The sequence below is a fragment of the Sinocyclocheilus rhinocerous genome, unplaced genomic scaffold (genome assembly GCF_001515625.1).
Source record: "Sinocyclocheilus rhinocerous isolate Xijiao unplaced genomic scaffold, SAMN03320098_v1.1 scaffold20, whole genome shotgun sequence".
Classification (NCBI taxonomy): Eukaryota; Metazoa; Chordata; class Actinopteri; order Cypriniformes; family Cyprinidae; genus Sinocyclocheilus; species Sinocyclocheilus rhinocerous.
The window spans coordinates 2,655,367-2,682,419 of record NW_015640468.1 but is presented as its reverse complement, the minus strand read 5'-3'; the positions used below and the strand labels follow the sequence as shown (position 1 = coordinate 2,682,419).

The following is a 27,053-nucleotide window of genomic DNA, read 5'->3' as shown; positions in this document are numbered from 1 at the left end:
TAGACCTCTGACACCTTCAGTTCAGATGAAGGCCTCCAGGTCTCCCTTTAAACCTGTCATGAAGCTTCAGTGAAAAACATCTATTCTGAACAGCAAGCTGGGATTATTCACACTCATAGGATCAATGCAAATATGTGAATGCAGATACAAAGTTATTTTGCAGTATTCTTGGCTCTGTAGAGTACAGTCTGGTTGGGCTTCATAACATAACTAGATATGCAATTTCAGTGATTACAAGGTTGGAAAAGGATTTGGTTCTGCATAAATGAAATGCTACATAATTTGCTTTTGTCATTAAAATAAACTTGAGTGTTCTTGTCAGAATCAACACAAATACAAATGTAAAGGCAAAAATATGGTTCAATAAATGCAAGAAAGAAAAGGTCACAATTTACCATACAAAAACTGCAGTGACGCCATCGGTTATAGGATGGTCATCAGATTTTGAAAAACAACAGAAGTTTAATACAGCATTTTTTTTCTGTACGTTAGAATGTGTTTTGATTAATTTTACTTTTTCTGAGCAAAAAATGACTATCATACATGTTTCCAATGATAAACACAATACAATGGCACACAATAAAATGTTATTCAGTGTAACAATAGTTTGTATACCAAAAAATCGTGTCAGGAATATTTAGAACAAGAATCATTAGATGACATATTAAAAGACTCTATTTGAGGATCACAGTGCAACCCCCCAAAACTGATTAATTATAATTTTAAATCTTTATGATTTTTTGCCACAATTCTTCAAACTATTTTTACATAAATATATCTGTTACACTGAATGACGATGGAACATTATTTCACCCATATTTTGTCATTTTATTTCCACAACTGAAACATTAAAGTAGACACTCTGCTTGCATTTGGTATGCTTTTTATGTATAAACAATCACTTTGATCAAAATGGGATGTTTCTGAAAAACGTAAAAAATAAAAATGAAAATTAAACCTTTAGAAAGGATTTTCAAACTGTAGAAAGAAATTTATTATTTGCATAATATATACATATGTTTATATTTAATACACACACACACACACACACATATATATAAGCTGGTAAAGCCTTCCTGTACTGTATTGAATACTGACATTCACCTGCTCATATTTCTCCAGCTCGGTATGGTAGATCTGTCTGATCTGGGAGAGTTTGGCCCTGTAGTCAGAGTGCTCGATGGAGTTGTCAGTGGGACTGCCGGTTGCTGCTGCTGCCGCTGCCGCCGCCGCCGATCCTCCGCCCTTCTCCGGTCCTGACACGCCCTCTGCCAGAAGCATGTTGTCAAGACGCATCAGCTGTGGATCGGGCGAGTCCTCCTCCTGAGCCCCGCGGATACTTAGACCTGATAAACAACAAGAAGCGATTGGTCAGTGACATGACGAGGCTTTTTATATTCTTAAACAGTTTTGAATCAATTTATTGTACTAGACGTATGACTCTTTTGAACTGTGGAACAAAAAAGACTATATTTTGAAGAATGTTTCAACTCTTTTAAAGTCAGTTAAAGTCACTTGGGCCCAAAGAAAAAAAAAATGACCCCGATTTTTCAAAATATATTGTTTTGTTTTACTGAAGTATAAAAGCCATATAGGTTTGAAACGAGTAAATGATGACAAACTGTTTTTTTTTGTCTTCTCTTTAAGAACATGCTCACTTAGAGTACTAAACCTTTACAAAAACTTTATTAACTCTACATTTTCATACAGAAATGCAATGGATGCTACACTGTCTCGAAACCAGACATAATGCAACAAGTTTCCAGCAAGTTATTGGTGTTTTTGAAAGAAAAAAAAAGAAAAAAAACAAAGACGTATACTGCCTCGCTTGAGCACATCTGCTGCCCTCATGAGCCGTGAACGATGAAAGGGTGAATTAATTATTGACGAATGATTGCGTTTCATGTAGGCGTTAATCATAGGCACACTATCACACGGGTAGTGAGCTCTGCAATCAAGCCTCTGTCTGGCAGCAAATGCCACTATCTGTCAAAACGAAAATAACTCCAGATTGTATTGGAGTAAAAATACGTCGTCCACTCCGGCACATCTCTATGCCTGAGTTAAAGTGAGACGGATCAGGGCGCTGGGGGTATTGAGAGAGAGCTGAAAAGGCCCGTAGGTACGAATTTGTTTTTCCTCTGTTTTGCAGTGCTGCCTTCTCGAATTTTCACAGCACACTGCACACACGGTGTGTGTACTCACAGCCATACATGACAGGGACACTCACCGACTGACACACACTCAACAGCATGATGGCACCTCTCCACACTGAGGCGATGCTAAACAGAAAGGCGCACGTGTACACGTGTCTGAACGCGCTCGCTTGCTGTTCCAAAATCACAAGTACGGAGTAATAATGAGCAGAAAGTGTTCTCACAAGTGTCGTTATGTTTTGTTCTTAACAAACTGTTTTATTATACAATCCGGTTCTGCTCTCTGCAGAGGCAAGGCTGCTTGAAATGTATGTAAATTTGCATAGCAATCGATATGAGGGTGAAAGATAGCTCATTGTGTTTGCCTGATATTCATAATGAACTTTGGAGCAGTAAAGAGCCATTAAGATTGATTACAAACTTCCTCATCATGCTTGCCTCTCTCTGTTTCTCTCTCTCTGTGTTTGCATAATGAATTCCATTCATATAGGAGAATAATGAAGCAGAAAAAAGTGCTTTTTGTGAAAGATTTTAATCAAACATGTTAATCTTAACATGCATTTGTAATGATGCCCCTCTAAGAAGTCGCACTTTGTCTTTGGCTGCGGCCTTCTGTGTTTGTTATTGGGACACATCCTGATTTATACTTTCCTAGTAGTAGTAATTGTCGTTAACCATGAGGAACAGTGTTTTTTTTTGTATCTAGAGCTGCCCGGTTCACAGTTCTTTGCCATTTTGTTTTACCTTTTTATACAGACTTATGGGAATTGTGGGAATCCACTGGATGCACACTTTAGAGTAAGCAATATTTCAGTGAATCCCAATTAATTCTCATTCAACACATCAGCTTTAAAAGCTTTAAAAGCCAGACATAAAAAAACAGCCTTAAAACCAGACTAAACACAAGCTGAAATTAACATACTATTATTCAGTTATATCAGGGGGCGAGAAATCATCATAAATGCAGAAAGAAATGTCTAGGACTAAGACGAGTGTGTGTATGCTGTGGTTGGTCTGGGTATTTTGGATGGTTTAACTAGTGGATGATTTGGGGGTTCTGAGAGTTTCTGAGAGCTTCATTACAGGCTTCATTAAGATACTGTGAGATGCTGAATCCTAAATGAGGAGATTACTGACTTTATTATTGCACTGTGGAAGGCTGGCAAGCAGCTAAGCCTCTCTGTGTGTTTGACAGACACACACACACACACACACACACACACACACACACACACACACACATTACACACAAGAACACAGGTATGCTTGATGGGCAAACAGTTTAAAGAAACATATTTTACATTTGAGTAGTTGAACATTATATTGGTAAAAAAAATATTTTTTATTTCATTAAACAAAAATATGTACAGAAATACACACTACGGTTAAAAATTTGGGGTCGGTAAGAAGTCTCTTATGATCACCAAGACTACATTTATTTGATAAAAATCCAGTAAAAACAGGAATATTGTGAATTATTATTACAATTCAAAATAACTTATGTTTTTATATATTTTACTTAAATTGTCATTTATTCCTGTGATGCAAAACTGAATTTTCATCAGTCATAACTCCTGTTTTCAGTATCACATGATCCTCCAGAAATCATTCTAATATGTTGATTTGATGTTCAAGAAACATTTTCTGTTATTATTAATGTTGAAAACAGTTGTGCTGCTTAATATATTTGTGGAAACGGGATCCATTTATTAAGATTCTTTGATAAATAGAGAGTTTGAAAGAACAGCATTAATTTAAAATAGAAATCCATTGTAACATTATAAATGTCTTTACTCTTACTTTTGAATTTAATGCATCATTGCTGAATAAAATAATTAATTTCTTTCAAACAAACAAACAAAAATAAATGAATGAATGAATGACCTAATTACCCCAAACTTTAGAATGGTAGTGTACAATTGAAAAAAAAAGAAGTATCCCTGCATTTAGTAGGCAGAATTCCAATACCGCAGGGCATTACTTGATTTTTATGTCAACTACCAAGTTTATTTACTATATGTGGTTCAAATCAATCCCACAAACATAATACAACTTTGAATGCATATATACTCACTAACATAATTGACCAAGGTCATACATTTCCAAATCATGTGCACATTACAACATAAACAAATATTTACACATTAATTTTATGGTTTTGCAAACAGATTTCAATATTTGCTCCCATAAAGCACAACCACAAAAAAAAAAAAAACTACAATCCATCAACGCTCGCGGCCAGAGTACAAACAAACCCCACCGAACACAGACACTCTAGCTAACCCACTTTTGTAAATAAACAAAGACAAGACACTGTCAACATGAAGAGACCATTTACTCGGTTAACACAACAAATTTAAAGAGCGGCACCGTCAGCCCAGCCTGGCGATCGTGGCCGCTTGCCTGGCCTGTGTGGTATTGATCAGGTGTTAGAACATGTATGTGCTGTTGATATTAGGCCATGGGGTGTAATGGTGTGAGAGGCCGAGGATGAATGAGGTCATTTGTGACAGACGCTCAGCTGGCTGTGCTGGACAATGCAGTGTCAGCGCACAGAGCCAAGGCCACACTAGGGACAATATGACCCTGCTCCACTGACTCCAAGAGCAGTTACTCAACTACACATACACACAACCAACCAATCGCCAAGACATCAAGTTGATCCAGTGTTATTTTAGTACTTTGGGATACTAAAATAGTTTTTATCAATATTCTGAATTAGTTTTATTAGTTTTCACATTTTTAGGTAATTTTTTTTTAACGTAATTTTGTATTATTATTATGTCTATTTGAATGTTTATAGTTGTAGTTATTTCAGTATATCAAGTTGATACTATATTAGTTTTTTTATTATTTTTTATTATTATTTAGAATTTTCATGTTTTCATATTTTTTTAGTTAGTTAGTTTTAGCAATTTTGCTCTGTTTTTGTTATTTTATTAGTTTTTAAATATGTTTTTGTAGTTTATATTAATTTTATTTAATTAGTTTAGATACATTTTATTTTATCTATATGGTTTTTATTCATATTTTTTATACTTTTTAATGTCTATATATTTTATTTATTTATTTACTACAATTGTAGTTTTAGTTTAGTACATCAAGTAAAAATAAATAAAAATGAGAAATGTTGCAAATAAGCTTTTTATATTTTATTTCAAGTAACATTTTTTTTTTTATGGTTTTAATTTTAGTTTTATTTAACTATAATAACCCTGATTTGATGTGTTCATCGTTTTCATGTGGATTAGCCAAAATGTTCCTTGTCGGATGTTAGAACAACATTTAGCAGATGTTGTCTGTGGTTTTAGATGTTCATCAGAGGTTTGTACACAACTATGGCTTTGATTTGATGTGTTCATCGTTTTCATGTGGATTAGCCAAAATGTTCCTTGTCGGATGTTAGAACATTTAGCAGATGTTGTCTGTGGTTTTAGATGTTCATCAGAGGTTTGTACACAACTATGGCTTAAAAAAAAAAAAAGCGTGATACTTTCCAGATGATGCGATGATTTGCGTGCTCACTGGGAAGCATATGCAAGTATAACTATGTTTGGGTTTGCGTTTGATTTGTGTTACGTTAGAGGAGGTAAAGGCTTAGTTTTTGAGGTTGGTTTATTTCTTCACGTTTCTGTCAGGTATATTAAATAGACCACAACTGACACATTTCCACACCAGCCTCAGTTGTCACTACCATTCCACTCAGTCGCTCCTGAAGGACCAGAACAGGAAATGCAGCTGAGGGAATTTACAGAGCTTTTCACTTAAACAGACATAAATCAGCACTTTCATTCAAACCAAATAATCTGAGGCCATAAAGAGCTGCTTGTCTCACACTGTATATTACCGCCAAGTTCCTGCAAGCAATAACACGGCCGTTCGCAGGCAAAGCAAAGCAGAGAGGGACGTGAGGATGTGACATGTAATGCAGTTAGAAGGTCCTGTCGCCCACACTGGCCCTGACACTTTTATCATACGTGTCCATTTCTATTTGGGAAATGGCGGGGATAAAAATGATTACTCGGCTGTGCGAAGAGCGCGTCGGGCCCCTCCAGGCTGCAGACTGGGTGTATTGGTGCCACGGCAGCCCAGGAGAGCCATCCATAATGGGCATGTTTGTAGACACGGACCCCCTCCTTTCTTCCACCTCCACCTGCTGCACGAGCTTCAAGCAAACAGTGCTGTGGTTTATGGGGCCACTTTCTTTTAACAACAGAAATAAGAGTCTAGTCATTTCCTGTCGAATCTTTACCCCATTCGCTCCCAAAAGTATTTTGGGGTTCTCCAGTCCTTTCTCTTTCAGCTGTTAAAGGTACATTTTCCCATCTTGTATATGGTTCTTTTTTTGTCCAAATCTATTAATTTCTTCAAAAATACATTCAAAATGCAATTTATATGCAATGACTGTTCTATGATGAGCATGTTTTTAATTTGAAAATTAAAATTCTTTTTTGATTTTCTTTTGTCTTTGTGATAAAACTATCCTCATACCATAATGAAAAAAGTCTTAAAAGGAAAACCTTTTGGACATGATTTCAAGATCTTGTGACTGTTGCGTAGGTCAATACATTTTTTTTAAATGTCACGTCTCATTAATAATATTTATGAATTTATAATTCCTGATATGAAAATATATACAAATATGTTTTAAGAAATATTTTAAAAATGCTTAAAAAATTAAAAACCTTTAAAAAATAAAATAATGATTAAGATACTTACACACGTGCCCAAAGGAAATATTAGTTCTTACTTGATTATATCACGTGCCGTTTTCAAATTTAAATGTAAAAAGCTTATAAATCAAGATAATAATATTATAAGCAAACAAACCTTTTGTTGAAAATATTATTAAAGTTTATAAAACCATATGAAACCAACATGAATACAAAAAAGTATATTTAAAGAACTTTGAGTATATATTTTAAACTAGAATTGTATAAGAATTGCTCCTTTGCTTTACACACTCACATATAATTTCACCATATTTTCCTTCCTTTCAGTTTGAAATATTCTCCCTTCGTTCGCTTCTCTTAATCTTTATTCTTATCCGTTTTACTATAGCAACACTATTCATATAACTTCCGGCTCACGGAGGATCCAGACAAATAAGAAACAACCAAATCTCCTCAGCTGTAGCAACATTTTATCACTCCAAACTAAACCCCAATATGTCTGAAATGAATTAGTGCTATCACATCCACACAGCGGGTTATTTCATCCCAAGGCCTGCGGTTTCCTTTAAGCTAAGCAGCTAATAACACTTTTAGGATGAGCAATGTAAACATCGTGCCGTGATACTGGTAAAATAGGCTTTGAGGCGATTAGATCTTTCATTGGCAGTAAAGCTGCAAATACGCAGCTGAGAATTTCCACTGCTTTAGTCACAGATATCCGCACTGGATTTACCTAATACCTCACTCTCTCAGCATAAGCTTGACGGCATGTGTAAACACCATGCACCTTTATCCAAACCCTTTACCTTCGAACTGACGCAACAATCCCAGGTAGTAGTACGAAACATTTAAACTTATTTTTATCTGATGCAAGTTCCTTAAGACTTAAACCCCGAGCCAAGGCGACAGAAAAAGCTCTGTTCCAAGCAGCTGGGTCTGATGCAACGTTGCGGGTATCATAGTAAATGGACAATAGGGGGTTGGGAGCTCGTTTGAAGAATGGAGGCAAGGCTTCACCTTCACAAGTACCCTAAAAATACACAGTACACCGAAGAACCAGCCCCAATTAAACGCTGTGCTTTAGGCCTGTCACTCGATTTCATCAGCTCAAACGAACAACACGATGAAGGGGGAACTGTTGCTAGTGTGTTACGAGCGCATATTTTCAGAAGCGTACAGTAGGTCCAACACAAACAAAACAAACAGGCCTTATACTTAAACACAGCAGACAGGCACAATATTACTGTTATAGACAAGTATTTGACAACTGCGTGCCGTCAAAACAATTATAGTGAATTTACACCTGCTCTCTCTGTCTCTTTCCCTCAATCTGTCCCTTAGGCACTGGGCATGCCCTTACGATTGACCTCTGACCTCTACCTTGTTTACTCCCATCACTTTAGAGTGGCCATGAGAGCCATAAAGACTCATCCCCGCTGAGTTAATGTGCTGTGTTGAAGCGTGCCAAGCTCTTAACACACACACGAGCACCACTGAGAGTGTTTTTTTTTTCTTCAGTACAGTCAGCGACTCGGTGAGGATGTGTGTTTGTTTATACTTACACAAACCCAAGACCAGCGATCCCCAACCAGGGATTACAGCTTTGCTTTAAATCAATATAACTGAAATAAAAGTATAAAATAATGAAAACATAAGGACTATTATTATTTATTTTTTTTAATTAAAAACAATTTTTATAATTAATGGCTAAACATATTCACTTTTAGTGAAAGAAAATTCAAAATGTGTACATTTTGTTAATCAAACTAAATGCAGCTGATTAAAAACGTTTCTATTTTCTAGTCAAATTACAAATTACTGTAAAATTACTTTTCACCCTTACTATCAGTTATTGTAAATTGGTTGATTAATAACAATCCTATTGATAATACATATATCCAGTGTACACTACCATTGAAAATACTGGGGTCACTAAGATGTTTTAATGCTTTTGAAGTCTCTTATGCTCATTTATTTGATAATAAATACAAAAAAAAAAGAGATAGTGGAATATTATTACAATTTGTAATTTGTAACTCATTCCAGTGATGTCGAAGCTGAGTTTTCAGCAGCCATTACTCCACTGTCACATGATCCTATATTCTAATATGCCGATTCAGTGATCAAGAAACATTTTGTATTATTATAAATGTTGAAAACAGTTGTGCTGCATAATATGTTTGTGGAAACTGTAATACTTTTTAAACATTTTAATAGGACATTGTAAAAGAACATAATTTAATTTAAATTGATTTTTTTGTAACATTATAAATGTCTTTTTTATTTGTTGCTGAAGAAAGTATTAATTTCTTTTAAAAAATAAAAATCTTACTGTCCCCAAACTTTTAAACAGAGGTGTAACACAAGTTTAAAAGATAACATTTCTGGTTTATATAGATAAAAATAGTACTTGAGATGTGAAAAAATGTTTGGAAACACTATTCTAGACAACTAAATTGTTTGTTTTCAGTTCATCCATTTAACAGAAGGCTTCAAATTCGACTGTGATGTGCTGACAGCAGAAATACTTCTCTGTGTTTGTTCATATCAGGAAGACCATCTGGTTTTGTGAAGCATCATGAGGAGACAGGAAAGTAAGAAATGTGTTGTGATTCAGTTATCCCTGCATGCGAGCACTGTCTTACAGTGATTTCTTCTTGAGCGCTCTCTTTCACGCATCCACGGTCCGTGAGTTCAGTTCAATACACCTCCGACTGACCCCATAACCCCTCATCCCTTCTCTTTCTCTTCAATGAGTTGCTCTGAAGCAAACCGCTGCCTATCGACACCTCGGCACGTCTAATTGCATCGACCGGCACAGGTCTCCCAAAGCTAACTAATCGAAAGGGAATTTATTTCCTGTCAATGTCTAGAAAGGTCATCTCTCTCAGAGCGGCTCAGTGCTCGGTCGTTCATGACCATGAAAAGTGTGTATGTGGGGCCGGTTTAGCAGACTAAATGTCCCCACAAGGAAAATGGCTTAATAAACACACTAAATAACGTGTTAAATAAAATCTAAAAGGGTTGTGCGATGGTTATGAAATAGGAAACATCATCAGCTCAGTACAAAAACAATAGAAGTCAATGGAAAGTGTGCGTAAATGTGGGCCAAACCGAATCAGGATTACAAAACCATCTACCTCTCGGTCACATCTGTTGGAGAAACCTTAAGATCAGAGTGGATCAGATCACTTCTGAAAATCTTTTGTTCCGCTAAGTAAAACAACTCAAAAAATAAAGCATATTAATGTGTCTTCAAGTGTCTTGTTCTGTGTGTATGTGTGTGTCCATACATGAGTCTTGGCCTACATCCACATGGCAAAGAGAACACTGAGGGAAAGCGCCTCCGGGCTCTCTCTCGCTCTCACATGTAGGGTAATTAACATGCCATTAACACATTAATACACATTAGCTATTCCCAATTTTAATGACAGACTAATTACCATACCTGAGACTGCAGTGGGGAGGCCAGCGCTCTGCACCCTCCCACCAAATCGACTCAGCCAGCTCAAATCAGAGCCCCAGTCACACGCTAAAGGCTCTCTATTTCCCCACAGTCGGGGACCGCTGTACCGCGAGACCACCGCGCACTGCCTGCCCAGTCGACTTAACATGCTGGACATTTTCTAAATGTAAAGTTACAACAGAGAGAGTTAGAGTGACACGAGTTTCACATAGCAAGACTATTGGGTATAAAGTCTGGAATGCATTATGCTTATGGAGCGCAACAGTTGGAATTCAGACATAAGAATCCTATTGATTTTCTCTATAGAGACACAAATCAGTGTAATTTCAAGGTAAAGTCGGCATGAAATGCAATTTATATTTTGTAAAAGTATGGTATTGATCATGGTTTTTTTTTTCAATATTCTAGTGAAACGACAGACTTCTCTCTTTTTTCAATAATTTGTTATACTCGGCTGTATGGAAGAAAAGATCTGTCAACTCCAGTTTCATTGCAAAATTAATTTCTTTTAAATAATAGAATTTAATAAAAAATTTAGAATTAATTCAATTTAATTTAGAATTAAAAAGTAATTTCCCATAAATTCCCATTTATCAAATTCCCATGTTTTATCCCCATTCAACATTTACATAATTTACGTTTTATCATTGTTGCTGATTCAGTTATATATTTTGCAGTATTTTATGGGATGAGTTGTGCATTTAAAAAAAGCCTTTTTCTTCATTTTGAACTTTTTTTTTGCCACAAATAAAAAAATAAATAAAAAATGTAATTAAAAAAAGGGAAAAATACAAATCAAGGCCTCTAAAAAGTATCTGGTTACTATTGCACTTCATTATGACCACTTGAAGTGTTAAGCTATAATAGTGTTTGACAAACTTCTTTGAGTTTAGTTGCCAAATTTGGTGGAATGTGAAAATGCACTACAAGGCTGGTAAATTATCAGTGTTTACAGATTGGACAACACCATGGCATTGAATGCAGGAGGAATGAGAAATGATGGAGCGGTACAACTTCAACTGGGAGGAAGATGATGTTGATGATACACGGTATCTCTTCGCTCCGCACAGAATGATAAGCTAATCAGGGCTGTTGACAGCAAAGCGTGACAATACACACACACACACACACACACACACACACCTCAGAGCTGGGACAGGGCATTTAAGTTTAAACATCTGAATTTTAAAAGGCAATAGAGAATGAGAGAAAGAAGGAGGGAGAAAGAGACAGTGAGAGACGTGACTAAAAGTGGCAGCAGTCAAGAGTAGAGGATTTCCTGTCAGTTCAGGTAGCCTGGATGTCCCTAGATGATGATGTGTTTCCTCTCCCCAGGAGAGAGGTTTGTGACAGGGTGAGGGAGAGGAGGAGGGGAGAGAAGACAGGGGTGGCAAAAGATAACCCAAACAAACATCTTGTAGACATTTTGCCAAGCATACCAAAATTAATCACTGTCCTGTTGAGGAGCTGACATTCGTCTGTAGTGACACGCAGCGTGAGAGTCCAGAGGGAGAGGACGGAGAAAGCGCGGCAGAGATGGAGAGAAAGAGTGAGAGTGTCTAAACAAGAGGGCCTCTGTCACTGCCTCTTTGTGTGTGTGTGTGTGTGTGTGTGTGTGTGTGTGTGTGCCCTCCTGGACATGGAGTCGGCCTGGGGCCAAGAAACACAGTGGTCAGCGAGCAGGCCTGCTTGTGTGTCTATGTGGAGGCCGGCCAAACCAGAGTGCAAGGCCACAGTGACACAGATCGACACTCTCTCTCACACAGTGACCTGACGGGACCTATTCAGCATGGGCTCCTGTGCTGGATCTCACGGGGTCACTGGCTCTGGCCAGGCAGAGCTTTATTCAATCATTTGTTTAGGCTGTATGTATAATTAGTCACTGGTCAAGATGCTGAAGCCAGCATTTTTCGGTATACATAGTGATGGGCTCAGTCCTAGTTGGCCATTTAATAAAGAGCTGGCCTTAATTCATATATAATAAAAAGAAAAGAATAAGATATGAATCTCTAATGATTAGTGATACACAATCATTAGTTTTAACCTTTTTTTTTAATGATTCATTCAAATCAATCCACAAAGCACTCTATAACCCGTGTAACCTAATGGGAATCTATATAACCTAATCAAAAACATAGTGATACATTGATCTTTATTGATTAGAGATGTCTAGTTCACAAAATAATTGTTTTGAGCCAATTCTTCTTAATGAAACGATTTGCAAAACACACTATATTCTAACCTAATGGCAATCTATATAACCTAGTGTAAAAAGTGTTAAATAAAAGTAGTGATAAGATATGACTAAACAGAATAATGATAAGATACTGATTAAGGACGTTTGCTGTTTTTCTCTTTAATGATTCAGTCTAAACCAGTGATCCTCAAATCTGGCTCGCGAGATCCACTTTCCTACAGAGTTTAGCTCCAACCCTAATCAAACAAACCTACCTGTGATTTTCTAATGATCCTGAAGACATTGTTTAGCAAACAGGTGTGTTTGATTAGGGTTAAAGCTAAACTCTGCAGGAAAGTGGATCTCACGAGCCAGATTTGAGGATCACTGGTCTAAACGATTCATACAGCACTCTGTAACCCAGTGGTTCCCAACCCTGGTCTTTGAGGCACCCCAACACTGCACATTTTGCATGTTTCCTTTCTCTGACACTCCAGTTTCAGGTCTTGGAGTCTCTACTAATGAGATGATGACCTGAATCAGGTGTGTTTGATTAAGGAGACATGCAAAACGTGCAGTGGTTGGGTGCCTCCAGGACCAGGGTTGGGAACCACTGATCTATACAACATAATGGAAAGCAAATTAGTTAAAAAGAAGTATCGATAAAATATGAATTTCTGCTAAATTTAGTGATGTCCGATTTGCAAATTGCTATTCTTTGATTTGGTCTTAACAATTTGCAAAATGTTGTATTATCTAACCAAGTGGAATCCATTACATAAAAACAAAGTGAACAAAGTGCAAATGAGATTTTTAATGATTAGGCAGGCTGGAACTGAACTTATTGAATGTATTTACAAAAATAATTACATATATTTGAATAAAAAAAAATATCTAAATGAGCCATTTTGCTAAAATAAATCAAACTTCCCAACTCCACTACTGATTATCAGCATAAAACAGTGGTCTCTTCATTCATTCAAATACAAAATATCTTCATATTTCCAGAATTCCATGAAATATGTATATGTGCTTTGAGCACTGTTATTTTCAATATTGTACATTTACAATTTGACTCTCTCAATTTCTAGCCTGCTTTGGGTTGTCATATTTCATGTTAATATCTGCTTAGGTTATTTGTTCTTGTCTTATTAAGCTCCTGGCCTTCATTTGTGGCCAAGGTAGTGTGCCTCTTAATGTACACCCCCAGCAAATAATGCAAATGTGTCATTGAAAGGCACTTATGAAATACCCACAGGCAACTAATCTATGCAAGCCGCCTCGTCCTTCTCCAGCACTGCCTAATTAGGCAACGGAGAAGTATGTAAAACCAGGTCACACACACACACACACACACACACATACAAATACACATACACATATAAAAACAGGACACACAAATAGCAGGTTCTGGTGTATTAGTGTCATTATACACACACGCATGAGCATGACTGCATGCAAGGCAAGAATAAAAAGCTTTGGGCAGACGTGAATATTGCTGTAATATGCAGGCACACTAATCCCAGAATCCTCTCTGCCTGGTTCTTTCATTTCTCTCGCTGCGATATGTGAGCGCGCCGGAGTGTTCCTGCATGTCAGATGCCCACATGTGCGTGTCTTTTTTTTTAAATGTACGTGTATGTGCAAGGGTGTGTTGATAAACAACAAAAGCAGTGTTAGAAACGTACAGCTGGGCCGTGATCCAGTGCCAAAGAAATGACTTTTTGCAATGGTGTCCTCTGTGCCAGACTTGACAGTCCATCATTTAAATTTGGCTGCAGTGAATCCACAGCAAAGACTCTGCTGCCTGGAGCGGAGAGAGAGCGAGAGGGAGAGAGAAGGAGAGAAAGAGTTCCCTCTGAAGGGTCTCTTCTTTTTTTCCGAAAAAGAACTACACTCCAAATTACAGATTAGCATTGCCTTGTTTTCTGCATCCTGAGGCAGGAAACCTGCGGAGCTCCAATCACAGAGGATGCACATTCACCACAGAACTTGCACACAATTATTTCAGCAATAACACTCTTCAAAATCCATTACATAGCGCACAAGCACACAAATCAGGTGTGAAGGAACAAGGAAGATGGTCTAAAGTTCCCTAAAATTCCCGTAAAAATCCCCAGCTGATGCCTACAGTGGTTAGTTCACCTATACTAGCCCATTACTGGGCATAAAGGTGAAAAAGCTCACACAAACAGTTTAGGAAACAAGTAAAAGAGAGCAAACCATTATTTACTGGACCTTCAATGGACAGTTCACCCGAAATGAGTTCTGTCATCATTTACTTACAAAAAACAAGATATTTAGCATTGGGCTGGGCGATATAAAGTGTCAATTGATATATATTTTGCTCTATTGTGCATTTCACGATGTGAAAATATAGCAGTAGGAAGTGCTTGAAGTTAAAAGTGTTATTAGGTGCAATAACCTTTGAAAAAAAGAACTAAATGTGGTACTCGCACTAACTGACACACACCCGAAGACGTGATAAAGGTGCCTCTCAGACAGAATGTGATCCCAAATTAAGTATTCTTTCGCATCTTTTTGCTCTTGAACAGTCAAAAACACACAATGTTATGTTAAAATGCCCATCTTGGCGAGTGTTTGTGTAAACAAACTGTCGGTTATGTTTTAAGTTAGCATAAACAGTTTGGAAAAAAGTGATGTGTTAATTTACTAGATCAGTGTATTAGGTCTTAAAGTGACAGCAGCCTAATATACCTGCTGTTGTCTGTGTGTTAATCAAACAACAAATAAAAAGAGAAAATCACTTGCAACTCTTGACTGAATTACAGTACCTCTAGCTTCAGTAAGGATTAATCTTTATTTAATTTATCCAGAGAAGTCTATGTAGTGTTTTATTATTATGTCCGATTATTCACTTTCTGTATTATTTCTTACTTAAACGCTACTGTTAAACAGACCTGAAAAAATAAACCACTTGTTATTTAATTTATTTCTTATATTGTATTTAAATAAATATTTAAAAAAAAACAGATATACAAATATTTTTTTCCTCAAATAAATTGCATTAATTACTGCACTGTTTTCTTCCTTAATTTGGCACATATGGATGAATGTAGAAATATTTTTTTTAAAAACGTATTTGTTCACACATCTCTTAATGGGGGTTTAGGGTCTGAACTGTGGCCTCTGACCTTTAGCTTTTGGATAATATGTTAATATTTTAATATAACAAATATTCACAACATCACACCTTTCCATTCCAAACTGCACTCCAAAACCGAGAGTTCAGCTTATCGTAAACCGCTGAAGAGAAAGAGAGGTGGAGAGGAGAGAAAGAGAGAGAGAAAGGTCTTGCTTAGCTAATTACAGTAATTAACAGTTACAGATTTAATTGGAGGGGAAGACATTAGTGGGGATAACGTTTTGTCGGTTGTGGTCGGGGTGGACCAGTGTCTTGCCAATGTGCCTTTGTCTCGGGGCAAGGAACAGCGCTCGTTGACACGACATGCGTCAGGTTGAGATGCCGGGGCTCGTCAAGCACACGCAACCGCCGTCGCTAACGAGCTAGAGGGTTAATGAGAGCATGTGCGCTCTCCACAACAACAGCACCATTAGCCTAGCCTGCCAGCAAACAATTCAATCTCAGTGCCTCCTTTCTTTTCAGGACTTGATGCTTTTAGCCACCTCAGTTCAGTGGTTTCAGGCTGAAGATGAAGCTTTGAGAGCATTTTGTGGGCTGAGGCTGTTATTATTATCCTTTTTTTATTTTCATGAATCAGATGCGGGGAAACATGCACTTCATCTCCATTTTCTAGCCGACTGCAGTGGTGACTGACCTTTTCAGATTGAATTGCCTTATGTTTCTGTTCCGCATGTATATCATTTCCACAAAAGATCAGCCAGCCAGTGCAGTCTCAGGTCAAACACAAGGCATTACATGCGCAAAAAGCCCACCCCGCTTGCTCGCATTTTCCCTGCCCCCCGTCCTCTTTTGCTCTCTCAGCTTAAAGAAGCTGGCACTTATACCGTAAAGTGCTCGCTCGATTCATAGGATCGTCTTTCAAAATGTGTTTGTGAAATCCCACACCCCTTTGAAATGCGAGGGGATTTATTGGAACATGGTCCATTGAGAGATTCCGAGACATTCTCCCTCCTTTTTTTCCAGCCCTCTAAAGCCCTTTATCTCCTAGCCTCCGCTCACCCGCTCTCGCTCCCTCTCTCTGCGATTGTTGTTCGCCAGTCTGTGTTGGGCAATTACAGCACAGACTGAAAAATGAGGATCCTCCGCTGCTGTGTCCATCTTTTTAATAAGCTTTGGTAAAGATGACGTGTTTGAATGAGTTCGATATCCTCGCAGTGGGGCAGTGGAAAGGCTGATTTTAAAATATGAGTAAACAGTGTTTAGGATTTAGGAGAGGAGGGAGGGGAGGGGTTGTCGCCGTCTCGCTCGCTCTCGTTGTTCCCTTTCATTTCTTGTGCGCTGTGTGTGTTTGTGCATATAAACTCGAGGGCTTAGCGCGAGAGAGACTTTCGCAGATGACTTCTGCCAGCTTCTTTTGTAGCTTCGCAGCAGTTCACAGATTTGAATATAAATGTGTATTGCAGGGGGGGTTTATTAATAAGATAGAAATGTCCTGGTAATGTATTTTGGTTTCATGGAAACAAACACTGAGGCCTGAAAGTTTGCATGAAATGAGATGTGTATTTGTAGTTAATTTTAACTGCTATAATAGAAAGTAAAGATGAAGTACTCATGCAAAAATTTACTCTGGTAACCATCATTTCCAACAAAAATACCATAAAATTAGTACAGTTACTATTAGTATTATAACATTTTAAGACATTAATATAGAATCCCCACGACTAACTGTAGTAATTATGGTATTTGGCAAAATAAGTATATAATGGCCATTTTTGTAAGGGTAAGAAAGGTATGGAAACTCATTTCTGCAAAATAATAAAATCAACAAACAAACAAACAATAAACAATAAATAAATAAATAAATAAAATTGTGACTTTATACCTCAACATAATATCTTTATTTTTAATATCTGTGAGTGTAAATCTTGTAATGTGACTTGATTTCTATTTTAAACTTTATCATAATTAAATTTTAAATTTCACATTTGCATGATTGTGGTATATTCTGCCATATTTTGAGTGTATATGCCACAGGTTCACGGTGTGAGAACTGTGTCAGTGTCTGTGTATTTCTACATTCCCCCCGGCTTACAGACAACATTTCTCGTTTTTTTTTTTACATGAGAACGTAACTCAGAGCAGGAATACCGTAAATGTCCGAACAACCCTGAGTCTGAGCAGATCGGTGTAAAAGCGCCATGTCTGAGGCCAGTAAAACCAGTCCATAAATACAAGCGGCGCTGAGTGAGAGGAGCGCGGGCTCCATTCGAGGTGGGAAACGGAGGTGGGCTGCTTCTCTTCAACCTCTGTTCATGCAGATGACAGCCACATTATGGGCCCCTCAATCCACCCCAGCTAGCATTTACCCAAAAGCCATATCTGTCAACATTACATGCACCCGCATTACCCATGTAAACAAAAGCATCCGCCTTCGCAAGTGCATTTGCGGCCACAAGGGTGAAACAAACACAGGAGCTAGCAAGTATCACGCTAGGGGCAGCAGCTAACACAGCTAGCTGTTTAGTCAGGTTGTGAACTCTCTTTAGCCCTCATTACTCATGCAGTCAAGAGAGAAAGAGTCCAATCTTTTTGTTTCTCTATCTCTCTCTTAACCCATGTTTCCTGTTTGCTGTTTAAATGGAGAAGTGATGACACTTTCAGCCATCAAAATGGAAAGCCTATTAGATAAGCAAACACCGCTAAAAACAACTCTCACCTGCTTAGCAGGTACCTCAGTAATGAGGGTCTGTTTTCCTCCCTCACTTGCTCTCTTTTATTTCCTTTGAAAAACCAACAGCACTTAAGCAAAGCAAATATTTTAGTGGCCACACCAGGCAGTGGAGTAATCTGTTTATTTTTCTTTCTTTTTTTCTGTAATTTCCCCCCCTTTTGCCTCACGCACTCCATCGGCTGCTATCTTCATAGGATTTGTTTACAAATTTTACATTACATTTACATTTAGCAGACGCTTTTATCCAAAGCGACTTACAAATGAGGACAATGGAAACAATCAAAATCAACAAAAGAGCAATGATATACAAGTGCTATAACAAGTCTCAGTTAGATTAAAGGCACCACAATATGTAATCTTCGCCACTAGAGGGCGCATATTCAAAATAAACAAACGCACAACATATTAAAGCGTCTTTGGTGTTTCCATGTTTTCTACAAAACAAAACCGGAAATCGAGGGGTTATGACGTCATTGGCAGGCGACACAATGACACTATAGACACGGTCCGTGTCACTAGTTAAAATTACTTATTTCTCTGGATTTAAACAGTCTTCTAAACATTTGGGATAATGTAAGTACACAAGTCAGCAAAATATATAACACTGTTCTAGTGGTTTTTGGATATTTTAATAAAAAAATCTTTCATATTGTGCCTTTAACGCAGTACATGTAGCAAGTTTTTTTTTTTTTTTTAATAATATAATAAATAAAAAGAAAACAGATAGAATAGAAAAAGATTAGAAAGCAAGTGTTATTTTTATTTTATTTTTTTAAGAAAACAAGCAGCAAATGAATAGAGAGTCTAAAAGGGACAAGTTTTTTTTAAAGAATAGAATTAGAATAGAGAGTGCTAGAGTTAGAGTCTCAAATAAAGATGGAAGAGATGTTTTGATTTTGTTTTTCACTCACAAATGAGTGGATTCCTCCTAAAAATGGGAGACGGAAATGGTTTTAAATTTGCCTGGGTGGTATTTCACACTGGGGCCTCTAACTCTCTTTCAATCTACACATTCTACATATCTGACTGTCTAAAATACTAGAAGGCCTGCAGGAATATGTAACTCTGGTCTCCATTTCTCAACAGGATGTTGCTTTCTGTGACATTATGGATTGGGGCTTCATAGCACTCAACATGTACTGTGCAGTCCTTATAATCTCAATGAAGTCTATAAGGGCTAAATGTTTATGAACACCATGCTCCCCTCTCTTCTGGAGTCCCTTATTAATACTAGCTGCGTATGGACTGAATATTTCACTAGTGGACGCACAAAAAAAAAAAAAAAAAAAACCTAAGCAAGTACAAATCCAGTGGACCACATGAAATGTATTAAACATGCAGACTTCATAAATCTCAGATGCCTCTGTGCAGGGTAATAGTGGTGTGTGTATGTGTGTGTGTGTGTGTGTGCTGTTTTCCTGACCAGTATTTTACAATGAACATGTGAATGCAATCTATTAATGGCATAAGGATAAATAGATAGATAGATAGATAGATAGATAATGAAAGAATAAGAAAGGTCTGATGTTCACTATTATTTACAGCTACTTTTAAATGTAATGTTAATTTAATTTTACTAATAACATGCATAATTATTCAACTGAGAATACATTTCCAATAATTGATTCAGAAGTATTTGACATAAACAGGCAACATGTTGCCTATTTTAATATAGTTAGATATTAAAGATAAAAAGCCCAGAAGAACAACTCTTGGGGACAAAACATTGCTCCTTAATATAAAATTTAATTTCTGACACGAAAAAATGCCTTCATTATTAAACATTATACAGTAGACAAGGGCAAATTCAGCAGTTCTCATTTTTTTAATCATTTCTCCTCTATCTGACTCCCTGCACAGCAGCCATTGGGAGGGGCAGAGCTCAATAACCCTGAGGGGGCACTTTCACCTTCAGCAGTGGATGAAAGGTAGAGAGAGCCTGAAGGTTCTGCCCGCTGATTCGGCGCCATGCCCTGCAAAGCTGGGCACCAGTCGGCCACAACCATGCACACACACCTCCCATGCCAGGGTGAGAGGGTGAGAAGAAATCAGTGGTTAAATCTAGGAAAAGAAGCTAAAACCAGAAAGACAAATACAAGAGTGAATTAAATTGTTAGATTTAAAGGAACAGTTCAAAAATGAAAATTATGTCATGTATTCAACGTCATTATGTTCCAAACCTGTATGACTTTTGCTCTTCTATAGAACATACAAAGAAGATATTTTGAAGAAAGTCGGCAACAAAACATTTTAGTGACCAGTGAACATCCATTGTATTATAGAAGTCAAAAACATTTCTCAAAATATCTTCTTTTATGTTCCCCAGACGAAAGACTGTCATACAGGTTTGGAATGACATGAAGGTGAGTAAATGATGCCATAATTTCATTTAATGTTTGAATTTTATTCTGCAATGTTGAAAAGGATTAAATTATGAAGGTCAAATAAACACTGGGGATGTTGGATGCCATTCTACTCAGCCCCTCAGGATTATGGGTTGAGTATAATCTGTCCTGTTCCCATTCTCTGCAGATGAGACAGAAGGGCATTATGTCTTTCTCGTGGTAGCTAATCTGTGATCAGAAAAGATCAGGCATGCTAATAAAAGACAGTTAGTCACCGACATGAGCTCAAGAGTTTGTCTCATAAACGGAAAGGTTTTCGCTTTTTCCTCCCTCTCCACATTATCCAAGCAAAACCAAGGTCAATAGCTTAGGCATATGTTTTAAAAGCACTCATGAAATGTCATCGGTCAAATACGGCACTGCTGAGTGTGGAACCGTGTGAATGTGTGAGTAAGCAGACCCATGAACTCCATTAGTACAGGTTATGGTTTGAAGCCCCTACCCGCCTCTGGATCGCAGGGAACGCTATCCCGGGTAAATCACCAGTGAGTCCGGCTTTGTAATGCCAAAGCCCTCAGATAAACACGCAAGTACATGAAAAAAGTCATCCTTCTTAGCCATGGCTTATTACTCGAGGTCCTAAAACAAATAAAAGCCAGGCACCTTTTAAATCACTTCAATTCACATTTCAAAGTATAATTTAATCTTTTTTTTTTTCCTCCTCTCTCTCTTTCCCGACATGTGACAATTACTTCATCACGGTGTAGTGACGGATTAAAAAGTTGTCAAATTAAATATTTAAGAGGTCCGTGGGTGGGCGTGAATTTGTTTAAGGTATAACAGAGGCTGTTAAAGCTATACACACACATGTCATTCCTCAGGGAACGAATCCATCGATTTTCCTTCGTGCCACCTACTTCTTTCCACAGAACCTTGCAGTTCGGGGCGATGTAGCTCCATGCTGTGTTGGGCTGCTAATATAGCTTTTATACTTTGCCGTCAAAAGGAATATGGTTATGTATGATCACGTAGAATAAGGAAATGAATACATTCAGAGAGAGAGTGAATAATTCGTTAATGGTTTCAATTGTGCTCCCTGAGAATAAAGCAACCAGCTCCATTTTATGCCATTTGAATCAAAGCCCACTCAAACAGTAGTTAACAGCATTTATTTTTCAATAACTGCAGACATCAGGGGAAGGAAAGAGAAACACCCCTGTGGAATACCATGTAATACAAGATATGTTCTTCTGAGTTGTGGAAAAATGGAAGTGACAGGTGACAGTTACGGAACAGCAGTTTTCCTGAGATCAAAATTGTGTGCGCTACAAAGCGAGCATGCTGGATCCGGCAGGGTTAAGTCTTTATAAAGACGCGGAAGTTCTCGCAGTGAATAATAGTAGTGAATTCATGCATTCATGGAAGCAACTCCTGATCATTGGAACAAAAATGTAGATTTTTTTTATTTGACTCAATTAGGACTATTCGAAAAGCTCCTCTGCAATATTGCCAGGACACGCGGAATATATATCCCTGAATATAGAAGAGATCCTGACAGCCACAGATTCAAACCTTGGAACACTTACAGAGCAGAAGGCTGATGGCAGTGAGAAGTCATGAGGCATCACCTCTGAATTATGGTGGATGATGCGGGATGAGTGACAGGAAAGGAGACAGCACAGTGAGCCGTAAGCATGTGTGCACACAGGAAGGAAAATGCTGTGCTAGGCTGTACTAAATCTAGGACAGGGTTTACAATTAGCATCTCTCATGGAGAGCTGCCTGCCATGGCGATTCGCTGTCATTACATGTCCAGTTCAGTTTGGTCCATCTTAAAAAGCAGAGTCATATCTTAAACACAGCTGGCCCTGTCTACACAACACAGATGGCCCAAATGAACACGGACACGAACACAAACATTTCTCCAAACAGTCACTTGGCCAAATGTAAATAAGTCTTGGTTATTTGGGTAACTTCGTGACTGGATTCTTCACTTTAAAAGTACTGTCCTCCAAGACAATATTTCAGAGTTATTTTTCCACTGGACACTTGAACAGTTCATTTACAAGCTATTTGGTAACTCAAATTATAGTGTACATGGTGCACTAGAAGAAATTAAGTATTCAACATGAATTGCTATTCACAAATAATTTTATTTCTGTAACCTGATGTATTTGAAAAGAAAATGATTTCGATTTCTTGATATTGTCCAACAAAACTTATTGAATAGTGAAAAGGGCATGTTGCACGCCTTTATGGAACAAGACTAAATGTAAGTAAATGTTAATCTTGTTAACATAGACTAACAACTGAAATATATTTTCATGAATTTAAATAAATAAATTCATTCATTAATTCATTTATTTTTGATGCATGCATTATCATGAAACTTGAATCCTGAAGTAAACAGTAACAACTGTATTCAATTAACATGAAAATCCCACTAGATAACAATAAACTGTTAAGAAATGTAATGATGTTAAACTTTAGAAATTACTCTAGTTAGCACATTAACTTTGCCAGCTCTAAAAAAAATGCTAAAATTAAAACTAAATAAACTGAAACTAATAAACTCTGAGAGAGAAAAAAAAAACTAACTAAAACAATGACGGAGTGAAAATGAAAAGAAAACTTAACTAAACTGAGAATGCAACATAATAATAATAATAATAACTAAATAAAACTAATTTGTTTACTAAATTAAATTAATATAGAACTAATAGAAAAGCCATTTCCAAGGAAGAGCAAGTTATATTTTAAACATTACAAAGACAAACTATTTTTTGTCTTCCCTTTGGAATAACATGCACAATGAATAGTTCACAATAAGACCAGGAATGTGCATTAAGAAAATACACAGGCTACTGTTGACTTCAAGGGTCACAGCAGGTTAACGTCAATTATAATGACTTCATTTGTAATGTATGGCCCTGCACCGCTACAGAAATCCTCCAGCTTAAAATGGACTCTGGAGCCATTTCTTAAACACAGTTCATTCCGTTCCACTGTCTGTCCTGTCACACACATGTCTCCTTTATCCATCTCATTCTTTTCTCATCTATCCCTCCCTATCTTTCCGTCTTAGTCTTACACATTCCTGCTCTCGTTCAGTGGCCCCGGGCTGCATAATTAATGCATGTACTGACAGCAGTGTCACACACTGACTGAGGAGTCCTTCGCTTCCCCACCACACGACTGTCGTTTTACCCAGGAAGAGGAACTCGGGAGACGAGCACACAGCCCGGCATGGAGGACCAACCTGCCTCTAAACTCACCACCCTCCACCCATCCTCTGTTGTTTCATCATCGTGATTGAGTGGGAAACAGGAGCGGAGCAAAACAGCAGCTTATATTCGCGAGGCCCCGTATATATTATGCATTCGAGTTCTTGGAATATATCTTTGACTGATCCTCAAATATTTCTCAAGGCTCAGACGTGTTTTAGCCCCATTCTTCCTGCCTCAGACTCGCTCGCTATTAGGCATGTGTGGGCCGCGGTTGTGCGCGTGTGACACGGAGCTGAAATTATGAATTGCTCCTATCAAGAGCGAGCTGTTGCAAGTTGATGAAGGGAGCGCCAGTGATTGCCGGGCGACAGGAATGCTGTTTGGAGACGCAAACGGAATTCTATCTCAAGGAGTGATCCCTCCGGAATAGACTTCAACGTAAAGAGGATGCGCCCCATTCCTGGCACAGCAAATTCGTACATTTCAATAGAGAGCAGTTTCACACCGTAGACTCTGTGATTAAATGCCGATGCCTGCCATTTTGTGGGAATACATAGAATTCCCTTGCCAATTTCCCTGACCGTTTTACCTGTCAAAAACAATTGGCGAAGGACAATACGAGGTAGTGTGAATACATATTGCCTACTGACTGAAACTCGGCTCTCAATGTACAGTATATCTCTTCCAAGATCTCCCTCCATCTCAATCTCAATATCATTCTCCTTTTTTTATCTCTACTTCCCTCCGAGGCCTTGTGCGTTGGGGTTCGAGCAGAGACACAGATTAAGTGACTTGATCCTGCAAACATTTGAGGAATTCAGGCCCACAAAGGGGTCAGCGCAAGGCCGAAGGGATAGCCTTACACACACATACACACACGCACGCAAACAACCACACACACTCAGACTGCTCCATTAGCGCATCAGTAGTGCTGTCACTGGTGCAGCCCTGCAGAGTTTCTCAGGGAGAAATAGCCTCAACATGCCACACTTATGTTTTCTTGTAGCGCGGCTCTGACTCAATGACTCACTGCAATGGACAATTAGAGACCAAGAAAAATATAAAGAGGAAAGAGAGAGAAAGTGAAAAGATAAGCAGGATATTGTGTCCAGTGTGAAAGTATATGAATACAAATACTCTGAATTAAACTTTGCCATTAAAACAATTGAATTTGTATGCTGTTGTTTTCCAGCCAAAAATTATTTTACTTCCTAGAGGATGATGTCATTAGGAAACTGGCTTTTGTTAAAGTCATTTTTATAAAAGGCTAACAGGATGTAAGTCTATAAATTGATTAAAAATTAAAACAATATTGCCAAGGAAACATATTTTCATTATCATTATTTTCAGAGAGGAATAAGAGAAATGCACAAGAGGAATGCACCACTTATTAATATGACTAGTAATGATTAACAGTGCAAGTAATGTCAGAGTGGTTTTCTGATTCCTCCATATTTGCTGATGTGTAGCTAATAACTGCCTTGTTAGCATTGCACATATGCTGTTCTGTCTTGGTTCCTGTATAATTTGAATCAGTGAGTTGGACTACAGGTACACGAGTATCTGCTTCCATTGCACTTTTCCCAGACACTTTAACAGGACATCTACGCTGATGCTGAAGCTTACCCTACCCAGAGATTTGAAGGCGTGGCAGTCTGCAGTTAGCCTTTAGCATCGTGGTGAAACACGCTCCGTTAGCAGCTAACACTGCCTCATTTATTTCACTTATCCGGAAGATTCAGTACAGCGACGAGAGAACCTGTTGACCTTGTCACTTCACACCACCAGTCTCTCTCCCTCCTTTGCTCTCTCTGTCTGGAGCTAAAGGACTCGCTGGTGCTTGGGTTCTGTACGATTACTCGAGGAATCAATGGAGGAAAATGTACGCCTATGCAGAGCACATGTAGATGGTGCTTGAACAGTCAGAGCACCCTTGATGTGCAAATGCTTCAGCTCCTATTATAATGGACGGCTAAAAGGGTTAACACATATGAGCTTTGACTATGTGACTGTTACGTGGAACTGAACTATTTCTTTTTTTTGCTGTAAATTGACAGAGAAGAAAAAGGCAGGCGCACCATCATTAGAGAGCATACACATCCACATCGGTGGCGCTCTGGCATGCTTTCCGCTGTGTGTCCTGATAAAAGAGGGGGAAGAGGTAAAGTAGGTGTGAGAGGAGCATCTTTGAGCTCCTCAATAAATTCTCATTATTTGAAGTGGAGTATTTGAGAGCTAAGAGTGGAGTGTTGTGTGTTCTCTTAATCTTGTCGTCGGTGGCAGGCTATGTGAGGCAGGGTGGGTTAATGTAATATCACAGTTGGGCGCCTCACCATGCCACTTAAACCCCCTATTAGTAAAACACTCCCTCCGTGTTATAAAAATGAACCCACACTGCCACTTCAATGATGCACAGGAGAGAAGACTGTCAAAAACTGGTAGTGAATACGAAAAAAAAAACAGTCTAGGCTCTCAGTTATAATTATTCCCAGCATACCAAAAACCTAAGATGGAACAACAGGAGTTAGCATTAAATTCCATGTACAGTATGTGAAGTTATGAAAATATTATTAAGGTGTTTCAGACAGGTAACCATAAAGTGTAATTTACCAAAGAAAATGGGCCCAGTATCGAACCCTGTGGATGACCTAAAAATGTAAAATATAAATTGACCACAGGGCACGTCAAAAACCCCAAAGAAAAACACAGATGAAGGTCATATTGTGTTGGAAATGTGCATAGATGAAACCCAAGGCTGATCCAGAGGCCCTGGCACATGAATTAGTGATATGCATGTAACGTAGTTTGTAGATCGGGAAGAAGGAGGCGGGAACCGGCGAACATTCAAAGAGACTTTAATAATAAAATAAACACAAAATAGCGCGACAGCCCCTCGCGGACGACTGTCGCGCACAAAAGAAACCAAAACACAAAATAAACTCCAGGCCTGGTCCTCTCTCGTCCGACACGGTCGTCACTCCTCCCTTTTATCCTTCCGGAGCTCCTCCGTGAGACTCGAGACCAGTGAGTGGTGCAGGTGTCGCTCATTATCCATTAACTCCACCGGCCTCGCTCCGTTCCCACGGCTCTCGGCCCCGCCCCCACTCGTCACATACCCCCATCGCCCCTCGCAGGCCGGGGGGTACTCCCGAGACTGCGCTCTACTCCCCCCC

General features: G+C 38.3%; 1 protein-coding gene across 1 annotated transcript in view; it reads right to left on the bottom strand.

Moving 5' to 3' along the window:
- LOC107753156 (pre-B-cell leukemia transcription factor 3-like) overlaps nucleotides 1–27,053 on the bottom strand; it is a 37,974-nt gene that overhangs the window by 9,600 nt on the left and 1,321 nt on the right. Inside the window, exon 2 of the mRNA XM_016569278.1 lies at nucleotides 1,105–1,346. Coding sequence (XP_016424764.1) covers nucleotides 1,105–1,346 — 242 coding nt within the window. The remainder of the gene's footprint in view (nucleotides 1–1,104; nucleotides 1,347–27,053) is intronic.